This window comes from Canis lupus, chromosome 2 (assembly GCF_048164855.1).
Source record: "Canis lupus baileyi chromosome 2, mCanLup2.hap1, whole genome shotgun sequence".
Taxonomy (NCBI): Eukaryota; Metazoa; Chordata; class Mammalia; order Carnivora; family Canidae; genus Canis; species Canis lupus.
The window spans coordinates 4,724,094-4,737,590 of record NC_132839.1 but is presented as its reverse complement, the minus strand read 5'-3'; the positions used below and the strand labels follow the sequence as shown (position 1 = coordinate 4,737,590).

General features: G+C 35.9%; 1 protein-coding gene across 1 annotated transcript in view; it reads right to left on the bottom strand.

Moving 5' to 3' along the window:
- Positions 1-13,497, bottom strand: part of FBXL17 (F-box and leucine rich repeat protein 17) — a 495,361-nt gene that overhangs the window by 457,710 nt on the left and 24,154 nt on the right. Inside the window, 3 exon segments of the mRNA XM_072788417.1 lie at positions 5,365-5,622; positions 9,084-9,179; positions 9,181-9,216. Of these exon segments, the coding sequence (XP_072644518.1) occupies positions 5,365-5,622; positions 9,084-9,179; positions 9,181-9,216 (390 nt within the window).

Here is a 13,497-nt window from a genome sequence, read left to right as displayed (position 1 = left end):
GCCCCTCCCCCTGCTCAAGCTCTCTCTCTCTTTCTCTCTAGTAAATAAAATCTTTAGATAGATAGATAGATAGATAGATAGATAGATAGATAGATAGATGATAGATAGATGATAGATAGATAGATTAGAGATGTGAGTCCATTGCTTTCTGATTTCCATGTTTTCGTATGAGAAATCAATTATTAATCTTACTAAGGATCCCTTGTACACTATAGGAGTCACTGCTCTTGTTGCTGCTTTCAAGATTCTCTATTTCTCTTTGACTTTTGACAATTTTTATGTGTCGCATTGTAGGTCTCTTTGAAATTAACCTGCTTGGAGTTGAGTTTCTTAGATATATAGATGCATGTCTTTCATCAAATTTGATACTTTTGGTCATTATTTCTCCAAATACTCTTCCTGCCTCTTTCTCTCTCCCTTCTCCTTCTGGGACTACAATAATGCAAATTATGTTCTCCTTTATGGGATCTTACAGGTCCTTTAGGCTCTATTGACTTTTCTTCATTCTTTTGTCTTTCTCTTCTCAGTTGCAATAATTCATTTTGTCCTATCTCCAAGTTCACAGATTGTTTCTTCTGCCTTCCCACATTTGACGTTGCATTCCTCTAGCAAACTTTATAATTCTCAACTCCAGAATTACTATTTAGTTCCTCTGTATTATTTCTAGGATCTTTACTGATTATTCTCAATTTTTTCATACATCATTTTCTCTAGAATTCTTTCAGTTTCCAGAACTTTTAGTTGTTTGTCCATGCTTTCCTTTAACTCTTGTACAATGTTTACAATAATTGATTTAAAATATCTTCCTACAAAGTTCAATGTCTGGACTTCCTCAAAAATGGTTTCTATATGGGATGCCTGGGTCGCTCAGTGGTTGAGTGCCTCCCTTCCACCCAGCATGTGATCCTTGAGTCCCAGGATCAAGTCTCACATCAGGTTCCCTGCATGGAGCCTGCTTATCCCTCTATCTGTGTTTCTGCCTCTCTCTGTGTCTCTCATGAATAAATAAATAAAAATAAAATCTTAAAAAAAAAAAGAATGGTTTCTATCAATTATTTTTTCCTCTGGGTGAGCCATTCTTTCCTGGTTTTTTTGTTTGTTTGGTTGGTTGGTTTTTTTTTTGTTTTTTTTTTTTTTTGCATAACCTTGTGCTTTTGTTGGTGGTGAAACCCGGACATTCAAGTATTATGGTATATTATAACATGGTAACTTTAAAAATCAGATTCTCACCCTTCTCTTTCTATAATTATCAAAGAAATTATATATAACTGGCTTATGTTCAGCCACTGTTTTGACTGGTATTTCCTTGAGTACAAAGAGCTTAAAAAAAAAGAAAGAAACAAAAAAAACATGTTTCTTAGACTAGACTAGTTCTGTGCTGCGGTACTCCTTCAACACTTAGCCATAATATGTACAATGCTGTCTTGGCTGTCACTACCTGCATCAAGCCAAGAGAAGAGCCAGGGAAAGCTTAAGGGTTTCTCAAATATTTCCTGAGCATGAGTCCTACCTTGGGTATACACGTGGTTTTCTAAATTCCCCTGTATACACTGGCACTTTGACTACCCTAATTTCCCAAAGAAATGCTCTCCCTGGCTTTTCTTCTCAGGTCTAAGGTAAGACTCAGCCATAATCTTTTGTCATGAGGATCTGCAGTTTTTGTTTGCCTTACCATATTTCAGTTAATGCCCACTGCTTCTCCAGCCTCAGTTAGGTGAAACAGATATAAGCACCTTGCATCAATCCTTCAAGAAACTCCCAGACAGGTTAGAATAGGCAAAGATGATACTTTTTAATAAGCTCTGCTTTGCTCCCTCTGGAACCAGGCTGCTACCTTCAAGACTGTTGCCAAGCTGGGGAGGGTGGGGGACACAGACAAGTAAAAATGCCACAAAGCCTTCCTACCATTTTTCAACTGTCTTTTCCTTGGTTCAACATTTGCTTTAGTTGCTGGAAAGTACAGACATTTTTCCAGAGTTCTGGCAAAGTTGGTTCTAAAAGTGTCTGCTTGTTTTTGATGTTTCTCTTGAGGAGGATTTGGAACTGCCTACACACTGATATTAAATATAAATATTAAATATTTATATTTAAAGACCTAAAAACTCATAATAAAGCAAGATAAATTTACTAATGCAACATTTATTATTTGGGCGCCATTTTAATCTGAGAAGATATCTATAGTGACGATTTCCAAATTTCTACAGAAATCCATGAATTGTATTGAGGTATTAAATAGCTAAGATTAAATACAAGTAGTCACATAAAATAGTAACTTAATGGATATAAATCCTTAGATTTCTTTGAATACTGTAGCTATGTCTATCTGTTCTTCCTGGCAAGTGTTCCATGGCAATGAAATACTAGAAAAACTCAGAGTTTATTACTCTTAATATTTAGTGCTTTCCCCTATCACATATGTGATTGTAGTTTTTATAAGATGTATATGACAGATACATTCCACTGGTAAAATTACTTGGGAGTTATTTTTATGGATTTCAAGGAGGTATTTCACAAAGAATATATTGTTCAGCCAAAAACAGTCTGATATTTAGGTGCTTCACATAAGTTTTAGAAACACTGTTAAGGAGAATGCAATAATTAAAATAATAAAATTTAAATCCATTAGAACTCCACACTGAAATACTTTATATAACTACTTTTATAAACATATAGAACTCAAAAATACATTTCATGTATTTGCTAAAGTCAATTAAAATTATAGTTGTTATGATGGAAATATATTTTAAAGATATTATCAGGGCAGCCCGGGTAGCTCAGCAGTTTAGCGCCACCTTCAGCCCGGCGTGTGATCCTGGAAACCCCAGATCGAGTCCCATGTCAGGATTCCTGCATGGAGCCTGCTTCTCCCTCTGTGCCTCTGCCTCTCTCTCTGTGTCTCTCATTAATAAATAAATAAAATCTTTTTTTAAAAAAAAGATATTATCAATAAAATATATGCATACCATTCTAAAACATTTGTCAGTTTTTACAACAGAAGAGGGAAAAAAAACCTTAAAACCCTGCAACTTTAACTGCAGGATCAACAATTCAATCAAATGCTATGTTTGAGTAAAAAAGAAAAAATGATCCCAGGAAAAGCCATCAATTATGAACAGTTCCATTCTAAGTCTTTTGGAACTTTGTTATATATTTCTAAATTGTTAGTTCACTAAAACTATAGCATATGCCACAGCACAGCTCACCAAACATCAATGGGACTTGAAGTAAATTTACTGAGTCAAGGCCAACATTTATATAACATAATATAGAACAAAAAATATTAATGTGCATATAATGCTATGTATTGCTTCATAAAATTTTTATTCTATTTTATGTATAAATGAAAGCCATTCTCTTTCTACTATACCACAACACTATTCCATCAGAAGAAAGAAGCTGAAATAGGACACACTCTGCTACAGTATATAATACACTGTGTATAGGAAAGTGTCATGTATAGGAAAGTATACTGCAATGAGGTTCTTATATAATTACTTAATGTAATTTAATTATTTAAAATTACTTATGGATGAAAAAATTTAGATTGTTTTACTACTTTTATCAGATTATTACTTCATATATAACTAATTCAGAAAACATGAAAATCTGAAGCAAACATCTAATCTATCATAAATTAATGGGTTTCAAAATACCTTACATTCTAGCAAAGATTTAACATAATTAATCTCAAAGTTGTAAAGATGGATAAATTCATGATACTTGACTGGCATATTTAAGTGTAGTTCCTCTAGGGATTTTTTTTCCATCTATTTTAACCATAACTATGGTCTTATTCTTATAAGGACACCCTTAATAATCTGCTCGACTGGTACCTATCCATATTATATCTTATTTAAATACATAACAAAATTTAGTCCGTTTCTTAATAAATACAGAGAACTTTAAAAATGATTCATTGTGAAATATAATTTGCTGGGACTTTTCCATCACAAAAAAACCATGCCATGTTGGTAAAATTTAGAATTTCCCCATTAAAGATTAATTTGTTGTAATACATTTAAGAGCTTCATATTGCTAGTGAGTAATCCTATATATAACAGAAATGGATTAGGACAAATATTAAAACAAGTAACACTGTTACTGCACAATTTCCCTTTGCAGACAAAATAGGCTCCCATATACATTTTAGCATTCATAATATATAAATTGGACTGACACACCCAGTACTATTTAGGATACAATATTCCAAGATTTCTTCTAATACTGAGCTTTTGATTAATCTATAGTATTTAAATTTAGGAATCTTCATTTATTTCTAAGTTCATCTCGGATCAAACTTAAATCTAGGACTTCACTGATACTCTACTTTTATTGGGAAATGTAAGAACTGCACTCCAATTCTAAATTTAAACATTAATCCTAACAAAGTTTTTAAATGAAATTATCAGTTCTTTCTTCCAAAAGTGTTTGCCAAAAGCAATGGTAAGTAGAATGGCAAAGGTGCACGGCCTCTACTATCAAAGAGCAAGCCCCTTTATTCAAGATCTTAGAGAAGGTCTTTTAGTCTATTAGAGTGGAACAGTGGAAAGATGGAAGAGATTTTGAAGAATCTAGGCTTTAAATCCCAGCTCCATCATTTGCTAAACATCAAGCAAGTTAATTAATCTCTCTAAGCCTTAATTCAAAATAAGTTTAACACTAACTATTTCACAAAGTTATTTCAAGGGTTAAATGTTAAAATACAGTAAGCACCCAATACAATAGTGGGAGAATTACTAAATATTCACAATATTCACAAATTCAGGGCCTGGCATACAGAATCCATTGAATATTTACTGAATGAATAATCCACTCTGAGACAAGAAATCTTAAATGCCATTTCCAAAGAAGTGCATCAAAGAGAAAATACTTATATAATAGTATTTTAAATCAAATTATTGTTCTAAATATAGGTGATTCCTACCTTTTATTTCATTTTATACTCTTTTAATTTAGACTTCCATTTATGCCTTACAACATACATTTTAAAGCACATAATTGTATCATCTAGTAACATAAAAGGTAAATTAAAATTTTTAAAACCTCATGCTGACCCAAACTGTACACCATTGGTACCTGAAGCAAAATTTGGTGTAAAATTTAAGTAACAAATGAATAAATTAATAAACAGTTTGTCACAGAAGTTCACAAATACACTATAAAACACAACAAAGTTAATTTATCAGTTATGACCCTGACACTCTAGTTTACTAAAGAAGACATTCATGGATACAAGAGAAAAATAAGATGGCTTATTTTAGTCTCTGCACATTATTTTTAACATAATAATCTTTTAAGGCATAGCTTCAAGCAAACATTTTTAGTTAATCAGAGTAAAATCATTTTATAGATGCTAAAATTTACCTGTTTGAGTCCTTCATCAGTAAGTTTGTCCTGGTTGCCTACATGAACTTTCTGAAGTAAAGGACAGTGAGAGGCAACCGCAATAATAGAAGTGTCAGAAAGCTGTTTACACCTGTAGGCTGTATACCTAAGAAGTCCAGGACACTTAAATGCTAGAACACATACGCCAGTATCAGACATACTGCGACAATCAGAAATGTTGATTTCAATTATATTCTGACTTCTTGATGCAATTTTTTCCAATAATTCATCAGTGACCTATGAGAGGAAAAAAAGCAATAAATTTAAACTTTGCTGCAAGTGAAACTTACTTTCTATTCTTTAATTAAATTTTCCCTAGTAAATAATATAATAGCACAATCAAAGGAAACCTTCTTATTTAATATCAAAGCATAATAAGGGGTGCCTGGGTGGCTCAGTCAGTTAAGTGCCTGCCTTGGGCTCAGATAATGATCCCAGGGGCTTGGGATCGAGCCCCACATTGGGTCCCTGCATGGTGGGAAGCCTGCTTCTCCTTCCACCACTACCCCTGCTTGTGCACTTGTGCTCTCTCTCTCTTTCTCTCTCTCTCTCTGTCAAATAAATGGATATCTCAAAAAAATAAATAAAATAAAGCCTAACAAGAACTGTGGTATAATAGAAAATACATACTTGGTCTTTGCTTCCAGTCCCTGGAACAGAGCTCCTATAACTCTTGTAATTTCCTGATTAAGAGGAATGTCTTTTCTTATTCCTAACAAGCCCCATACATTTTGACCACATTGGAGTTTATACTAATGAAGCAGCTTAAGTTGGGGCTCCCCGAACAGCATCAGAATGGGGTCTGGTCACCAGAAAGACCAAACACCATGTGATTAGAAGGTGGTCATTTTCAGCCCCAAACCCCTGACTTCCTAGGAGCGTAGGGGAGCTAGAGACTGGGTTATAAAAACTCTTGAACACTGAGATTCGAAGAGCTTCTGGATTTGTGAACACCTTCAAGTGCTGGGAGGGTGACATGCCCACAGACGGAATGGAAGCTCTACATCTTCTTCCCCTGCTTATTTTGTCCTATGTATCTTTTCCATCTGGTCAGTCCAGAGTTGTATCTTTTACAATAAACCAGTAGACATAAGTATTTTTCTGAGTTCTGTAAGTATTTCTAGCAAATTATCAAGCCTGGGGAAAAGGTCAAGGGGACTCCTGAATTTACAGCTGGTTAGTGAGAAGTACAGATGACTCCTGGGACTTGTGACTGACTGGCCTATGAAGTGGGGACAGTCTTATGGGACTAAGCCAATAACCTGTGAGGTTTTGCACTACCCCCAGGAGTTAATTTCAGAATTGAACTGAACTGTTGAACACCCAGGTGTTAACAGAGAATCTGTGAGAACAAAAATAATTCCACACATGTGGTGTCAGAAGTGGTGTGGAAAAACACCAAGCAAGAATATATGTGTTAGTTTCCATTAAAAGCCAAAGATATAGATCATTCCTTACTAGGAAGGTTACTTTAACTTTCAAACTCACCAAAAACTCCCCATAAACAAAACTGTACTGAGATTTTAAACATTTTGTTCTTATTTTTAATTCATCAAATAGTGTATATCTCTTATCATGCTATATGAATTGTAACTTATAATACTTAACCAAATTAGATGATATGTACCACAAAATATAAACTTTAATTGTTTTACTGCTTCTTTAAGAATACTACCTCATAAAAAAAAAGAATATTACCTCATATATAACTAATCTATGGCTTAGAAAATATATCATTTTTCTTATGAGCACATCAAAGATTACATACAGATGTCCATATCAAATAGTTCTTATCAGAAAACTCAAAACTAAATATAAGTAAGCTTAAAATTCATGTAGTAAAAAATTTACGTGGCCATCTGAATTTTAAACATACTTTAAAAATCAACCTCTACATATTCCTTACCCAGTGATGACATGAATAAGACATCAAGATGAAAGGTAAAGCACAGGGAATATAGTCAATGGTGTGGCAGTAGCATTATACGGTGATAAGTACAGTATAACATACAGAATTGTCAAATCACTATGTTGTACACCTGAAACTAATGTAACATTGTGCATCAGGTAAATTTCAATTAAAAGGAAAAAGAAAAAAGAAAGGAAAGTTAATATTATTCAAGTCCCCTGAGTACAAATAATGGTGAAAGAAAATGCATGTGATGAAATTTAGAACAGAAGAAGGAAAGAACTGGAATGTTCAGGAGCTATAAGAGGAAGAGCCAAACTTGCAACTGCCTTTATGCTTGCTGGAAAAAGCAAATTGCAGACAGTTACCTTCAAAGCTACAACTCTGACATACCTCTCCTTCTATTTTTTTTTTCTTTTTTCATCTCCAGACCTAAGTACCAGTAGAGGTGAAAAGCTATTCTTAGTCTGAGTTTATAACAAATAGCTCAGATATCCAAGCCTAATGAAGGAAAGAGCCAATGCATTATTTCACATTACTTCTTTCCACTCTACCAGCCACAACTAACTAAATACTCACCATTTTCTTAGACACAAATGTCATGGACCCAGGCAGGGAAATGACTAATTCTGTAATTATTTCAACCTCCAACCAATGAGGCGGAAAAACAAAAAGAAAACTTACATACAATGCTCAGGAATTTGCTTATTTTGTTTAAAGCATATAGTTATATACACATACACTACCACCAGTGGTGTGCTAAAGTTGGCTTGTACCAACTCACAAGAGCCTGTAATGTGCACCTCTTTCCAAGTCAGTGACATCAGTACACAGTGATATCACATTAGTAGCCTGAAATTGGCTATGGTGGAACATTTGCACCAAAAAACTAGCAAATACCATAAAACACAGCTTTCTGTTTGTTTCTGAAAGCCAGTTGTTCAGCATGTACCAGCACCACTACCTAAAAATATCCTGGAAGGGTTTAGAGCAGGTTCAATACTCCAATAAAATCCTATTCTTATTGGATATTTTATGTATTTCCAATGCCAAGTACTAACAACCATGTCTAAAGAAGAATCCAACAAGCCCAACAAATTGTTTGCAATTAACACTATTAGCTCTTTTTTTCTAATTTATGCCACCATATAAACACATTGGGCAGCCAGGCAATAGGGAGGATTGGAAAATTAAAGCAAGATATCTTAGTCCATTTTGCTTCTATTTTTTCAATTATAACAACTGTACAAGAATATTTATTTACCTACAACAATAGCATAAGGATACTATTATTAATAGTATAATAATAATAGATTAAAAGGAATAATGATAGTTTTGACTCATAACATTGTTACAAGGATCAAATGCTTTAGTATATGTAAAGCCCAGAGAACAGTATATGCCATATCAGCACCATTATATAAACACTTGCCATTATTTTCTACTATTAAACTAATATTCATGATATAACCCCTCTAAAAAATGGGGAAAAGTTTAATAACTTTCTTTGAAGGTAATGAAAAAAGGGAGAAGATATAGAGGATTTAGACAAAGAGGATTAAGAAGTAAACCAAAATTACCAATCCACATTAAAACATATCTTCTCCACCACAAGAACCTAGCTTTAACATAATGCACACACAAAAATTACTATAGCAAGGAATTATAAATTATAATCACTTGAACCATCTTGAAAAACTACAACATTAAAAGAAGTGACTTCTGAAGAGAAATAAAGATATTCTTTTAATAGGTCAAAGTGAGTGTTTCTCAGAATTAGATTCCATACCTGCTGACGACTACTAAGATCCAGCTGCTTCCAAAACTGGAAATCTAAACAAAGGTCACGCCAGTACTTGCAAACCAATGAGGCAGAATGAGGCAGAAAGGCAACGCTCATCCAGGGATAAATTGGAAAATATCTGTGAATAAAAGGGGAACCATTTAATATGTGCTAAACACTTTAAAGACACTGGAAAAGGTTTTTATTAGGAAAAAAGAACATTTTAAAACAGAAAACCATCTTGAATACAAGGGCCATGATTAGAAAAATCATTATTAGGGAATGTGTCCTGAAGAGGAAGTATGGTATAAGAGTTAAGAATATGTGCTAAAGGGGATCCCTGGGTGGCTCAGCAGTTTGGCGCCTGCCTTTGGCCCAGGGCGCGATCCTGGAGACTCGGGATCAAGTCCCACGTCGGGCTCCCTGCATGGAACCTGCTTCTCCCTCTGCCTGTGTGTCTCTGCCTACCTCTCTCTCTCTCTCTCTCTCATAAATAAATGAGTAAATAAATAAATAAATATTTTTAAAAAAAGAATATGTGCTAAATATCACCTTTTATGTAAAAAGTGGGGGGTGGGAAAGCAAAAGAGAGAGAAAAAGAGTTTGGCAGTATTAAAAAAAAAGAGAGATGGGAAGGAGAAGCCAAAAACTAGTAAAAATGCTTACCTTTAGGGGAAGGGAGAAAAAAGTAGAGGAAAAAGGATCAAAGTAACACTAATTTAAAGATAGATAGCTTTTCAGTTTTGACCTTGGAATCTTGTGAACTTTTATATAATTTTTTGAAATAATGAAAATAAATCGTAAGAAAGATGCTTTACCTCTATAATTTTTTTCCAGAAATTCACAACCCCAATCAAATCCTGAGAAAAAAGTCATATATGTTAATGATGGGACATCCTACAAAATCCTAATAAGAACACCTCAGGGGCACCTGGGTAGCTCAGTCAGTTAGGTGTCTGCCTTCGGCTCAGGTCATGATCCCAGAGTCCTGGGACTGAACCCCACATCAGACTCCTTGTTTAACAGGGACCCTGCTTCTCCCTCTCCCTCTGCCTGCTGCTCCTTTGGCTTGTGCATGCGCGTGCTCTCTCTCAAATAAGTGAATAAAATACTTTTAAAAAAATTTTAAAAACAACTCCTCAAAAAAGTTCAGAGTCAGAAAAACGAGGAAAGACTTAGAACCTATCACAGACCAGAAGAGAAGAAAGAGAAAGGACAACTAATACAATCCTGAATTAGAAAAAGAACAGCAACAGAAAAACTATACTGATACTGATTTCACGGTTTTGGTAAATGTACAATGGTAATAATGGAAGATAATCAAATTAGGGAAAATTGAAAGTAGCTGAGGAATATATGGGAACTCTACTATCTTTGCAAATTTTCTAAGACTATTCTAAAATAAGAGGCTTAATTTTCAGAGTTTTAAAAAGTTAAATTCGGGGATCCCTGGATGGCTCAGTGGTTTGGCGCCTGTCTTTTGCCCAGGGCGTGATCCTGGGGTCCCAGGATCAAGTCCCACATCAGGCTCCCTGCATGGAGCCTGCTTCTCCCTCTGCCTGTGTCTCTGCCTCTCTCTGTGTCTTTCATAAATACATAAATAAATAAAATCTAAAAAAATTAAAAAATAATAAAAAAAGTTAAAATCGGGGTGCCTGGGTGGCTCAGTTGGTTAGGCATCTGCCTTTGGTTCAGGTCATGGTATCGGAGTCCTGAGATCAAGCCCCAAGTTGGGCTTCTCGTACATGGCAGGCAGTCTGCTTCTCCCCTCCTCTCCCCCATGCTCATGCTGTCTCTAGCTCTTAAATAAATAAATAGCTAAAATCACAAAAAGATGGCTAGGTTAAGGGTTAGGACCAGTATAAATTTTTACAATTAATATATGTATCAACAGGGACGCCTGGGTGGCTCAGTGGTTGAACATCTGCCTTTGCCTTTGGTGTGATCCTAGAGTCCCAGGATCGAGTCCCACATCAGGCTCCCTGCATGGAGCCTGCTTCTCTCTCTGCCTGGGTCTCTGCTCCTCTCTATGTGTCTCATGAATAAATAAAATATTAAAAAATATATATATGTGTGTGTGTATGTATCAACAAATAAAATGTGTAGACCATATTGAGATCCGGAACTGAACTGACTATAAGAAAATTCTTCTGAGACAATCACATTAAACTGAACACAAAATATATATTAGACGAGTTAAAGAAAATTAGTCTTTACTTTTTAAGTTTTCATTATATTGATTATATTCATACTGTAGTTATATTTTTAAAAGCTATTGTGCATTTTAATTTAGATACCTTAGTGTTTTTACCTTAAATGATATTTAGAATTTGCGTTCAGTTATTAATCAAAAGCAAAAAAAGTTAGTGAAAGAAACAAGAAAGGGCCAATATTGAAAACTATTAAAATTGGTTGAATGATACATAGCAAGGGGCAGGTTCATTATAGTACTTTCTATTTTGCTCTGTATATGAAAATTTCCATAATACTAAGTGAAAATTTCAACAAGACCATGTGCTCTAACACTAAATTGTCGGGGATCCCTGGGTGGCTCAGCGGTTTAGCGCCTGCCTTCAGCCCAGGGCCTGATCCTAGAGACCCGGGATCAAGTCCCATGTCAGGCTCCCTGCATGGAGCCTGTTTCTCCCTCTGCCTGTGTCTCTGCCTGTGTGTGTGTGTGTGTGTGTGTGTGTCTCATGAACTTAAAAAAAAAAAACACTAAATTGTATTATGCTAGGTTTAAATCATGGTCCCATCATTTATTATCTATGTAGCCTTGCACAAATTACCTAACCTCTCTGTACTTCAATTTCCTTATCTTTATTTTCTTTTTAAGATTTGAGAGAGAGAGAGAGAGAGAGAGAGAATGTGGAGAGGAGGGGCAGAGGCAGGGGGAGAAGCAGACTCCTTGCTAAGCAGGGAGCCTGATGCAGAGCTCAATCCCAGGATCTTGGGATCATGACTTGAGCCAAAGACAGATGCTTAACCAACTGACCTGTCCAGACACCCCAATTTCCTCATTTTTAAAATGGAGATAATAGGGATGCCTGGGTGGCTCAGCAGTTGAGCATCTGCCTTCGGCTCAGGGTGTGATCCCAGAGTCCTGGAATCGAGTCCCACATTGGGCTCCCCGCGTGGAGCCTGCTTCTCCCTCTGCCTTTCTCTCTCTCTCTCGAATAAATAAATAAAATCTTTTTTTTAAAAATGAAGATAATACACTACTGACCTGATAGAGTTACTGAGAGGACCAAAAGAGTATAAATAAAGTTTTGGGAACAAGGTCTGGAACAGAGTAAGCAGTATATAAATGATTCCTATCACAACTATGACCTAAAATGGTAAACCTCTGTGCAGCCAAAAGTTGTAGACGTCTAAGCTAAAATCTCTACTAAGCTTAAATCTTCAACCTGGGGAAAATAATTGCCTTCCCTTCACAACTATCATTCCTCTTCCAAGGACCTAGTGAGAAAAAAAAAAAAAAAAGCATAAGAATCCCTGGCAAAGATGGACTTAAGCCCACTCCAGCCTCACATTCCCACTCATGACAACTAAAACCACTGGACAACATACAAAAAGCAGTTAACTCAGGATTCTAAAAGGTTAATAACAGATGGACTGGGAAGGTGAGCCAAAACTTAAAGAATGGCCAATAACAGTAATGAGTTTCCTGAGGTTTTCTTCCCTTTTATCTCCCATCATGGAACAGGATGGCCCCTGTATGGAAGCATACATAAGACACTACTTAAATACAAGAGAAAGGGATCCCTGGGTGGCTGGCACAGCAGTTTGGCGCCTGCCTTTGGCCCAGGGTGCGATCCTGGAGACCCGGGATTGAATCCCACATGGGGCTCCCGGTGCATGGAGCCTGCTTCTCCCTCTGCCTGTGTCTCTGCCTCTCTCTCTCTCTCTGTGACTATCATGAATAAATTTTTAAAAAGTAGTTTTAAATACAAGAGAAAGTTATCTTTCTGGACAGAATGTGAAATAAAGAATATGAGAACAATCCTCACTTTGGGTTTTCTTTTCTTTCCCTTTTCTCTTTTCTCTCTGCTGGCCATGTCCCAAATACAGCCTCAGTCACAGAGCTGAAATGTGGCAGGTACGTAAAAACCATCTTTCTGGACAACAGAACCAGCAAAGAGAACTCTGGACCAAAGAGTGTGAAAGGAATCCTTACTACTTTTTTTTTTAAGATTTTATTTATTAAAAAAAAACAAAAACAAAAAAACAAAAAAAGATTTTATTTATTTATTCATGAAAGACACAGATAGAGAGGCAGAGACACAGGCAGAGGGAGAAGCAGGCTCCCTGCAGGGAGCCCGATGTGGGACTCGATCCCGGGACCCTGGGATCATGCCTTGAGCCAAAGGCAGACGGTCAACCGCTGAGCCACCCAGGCATCCCCTTACTACTTATTTCT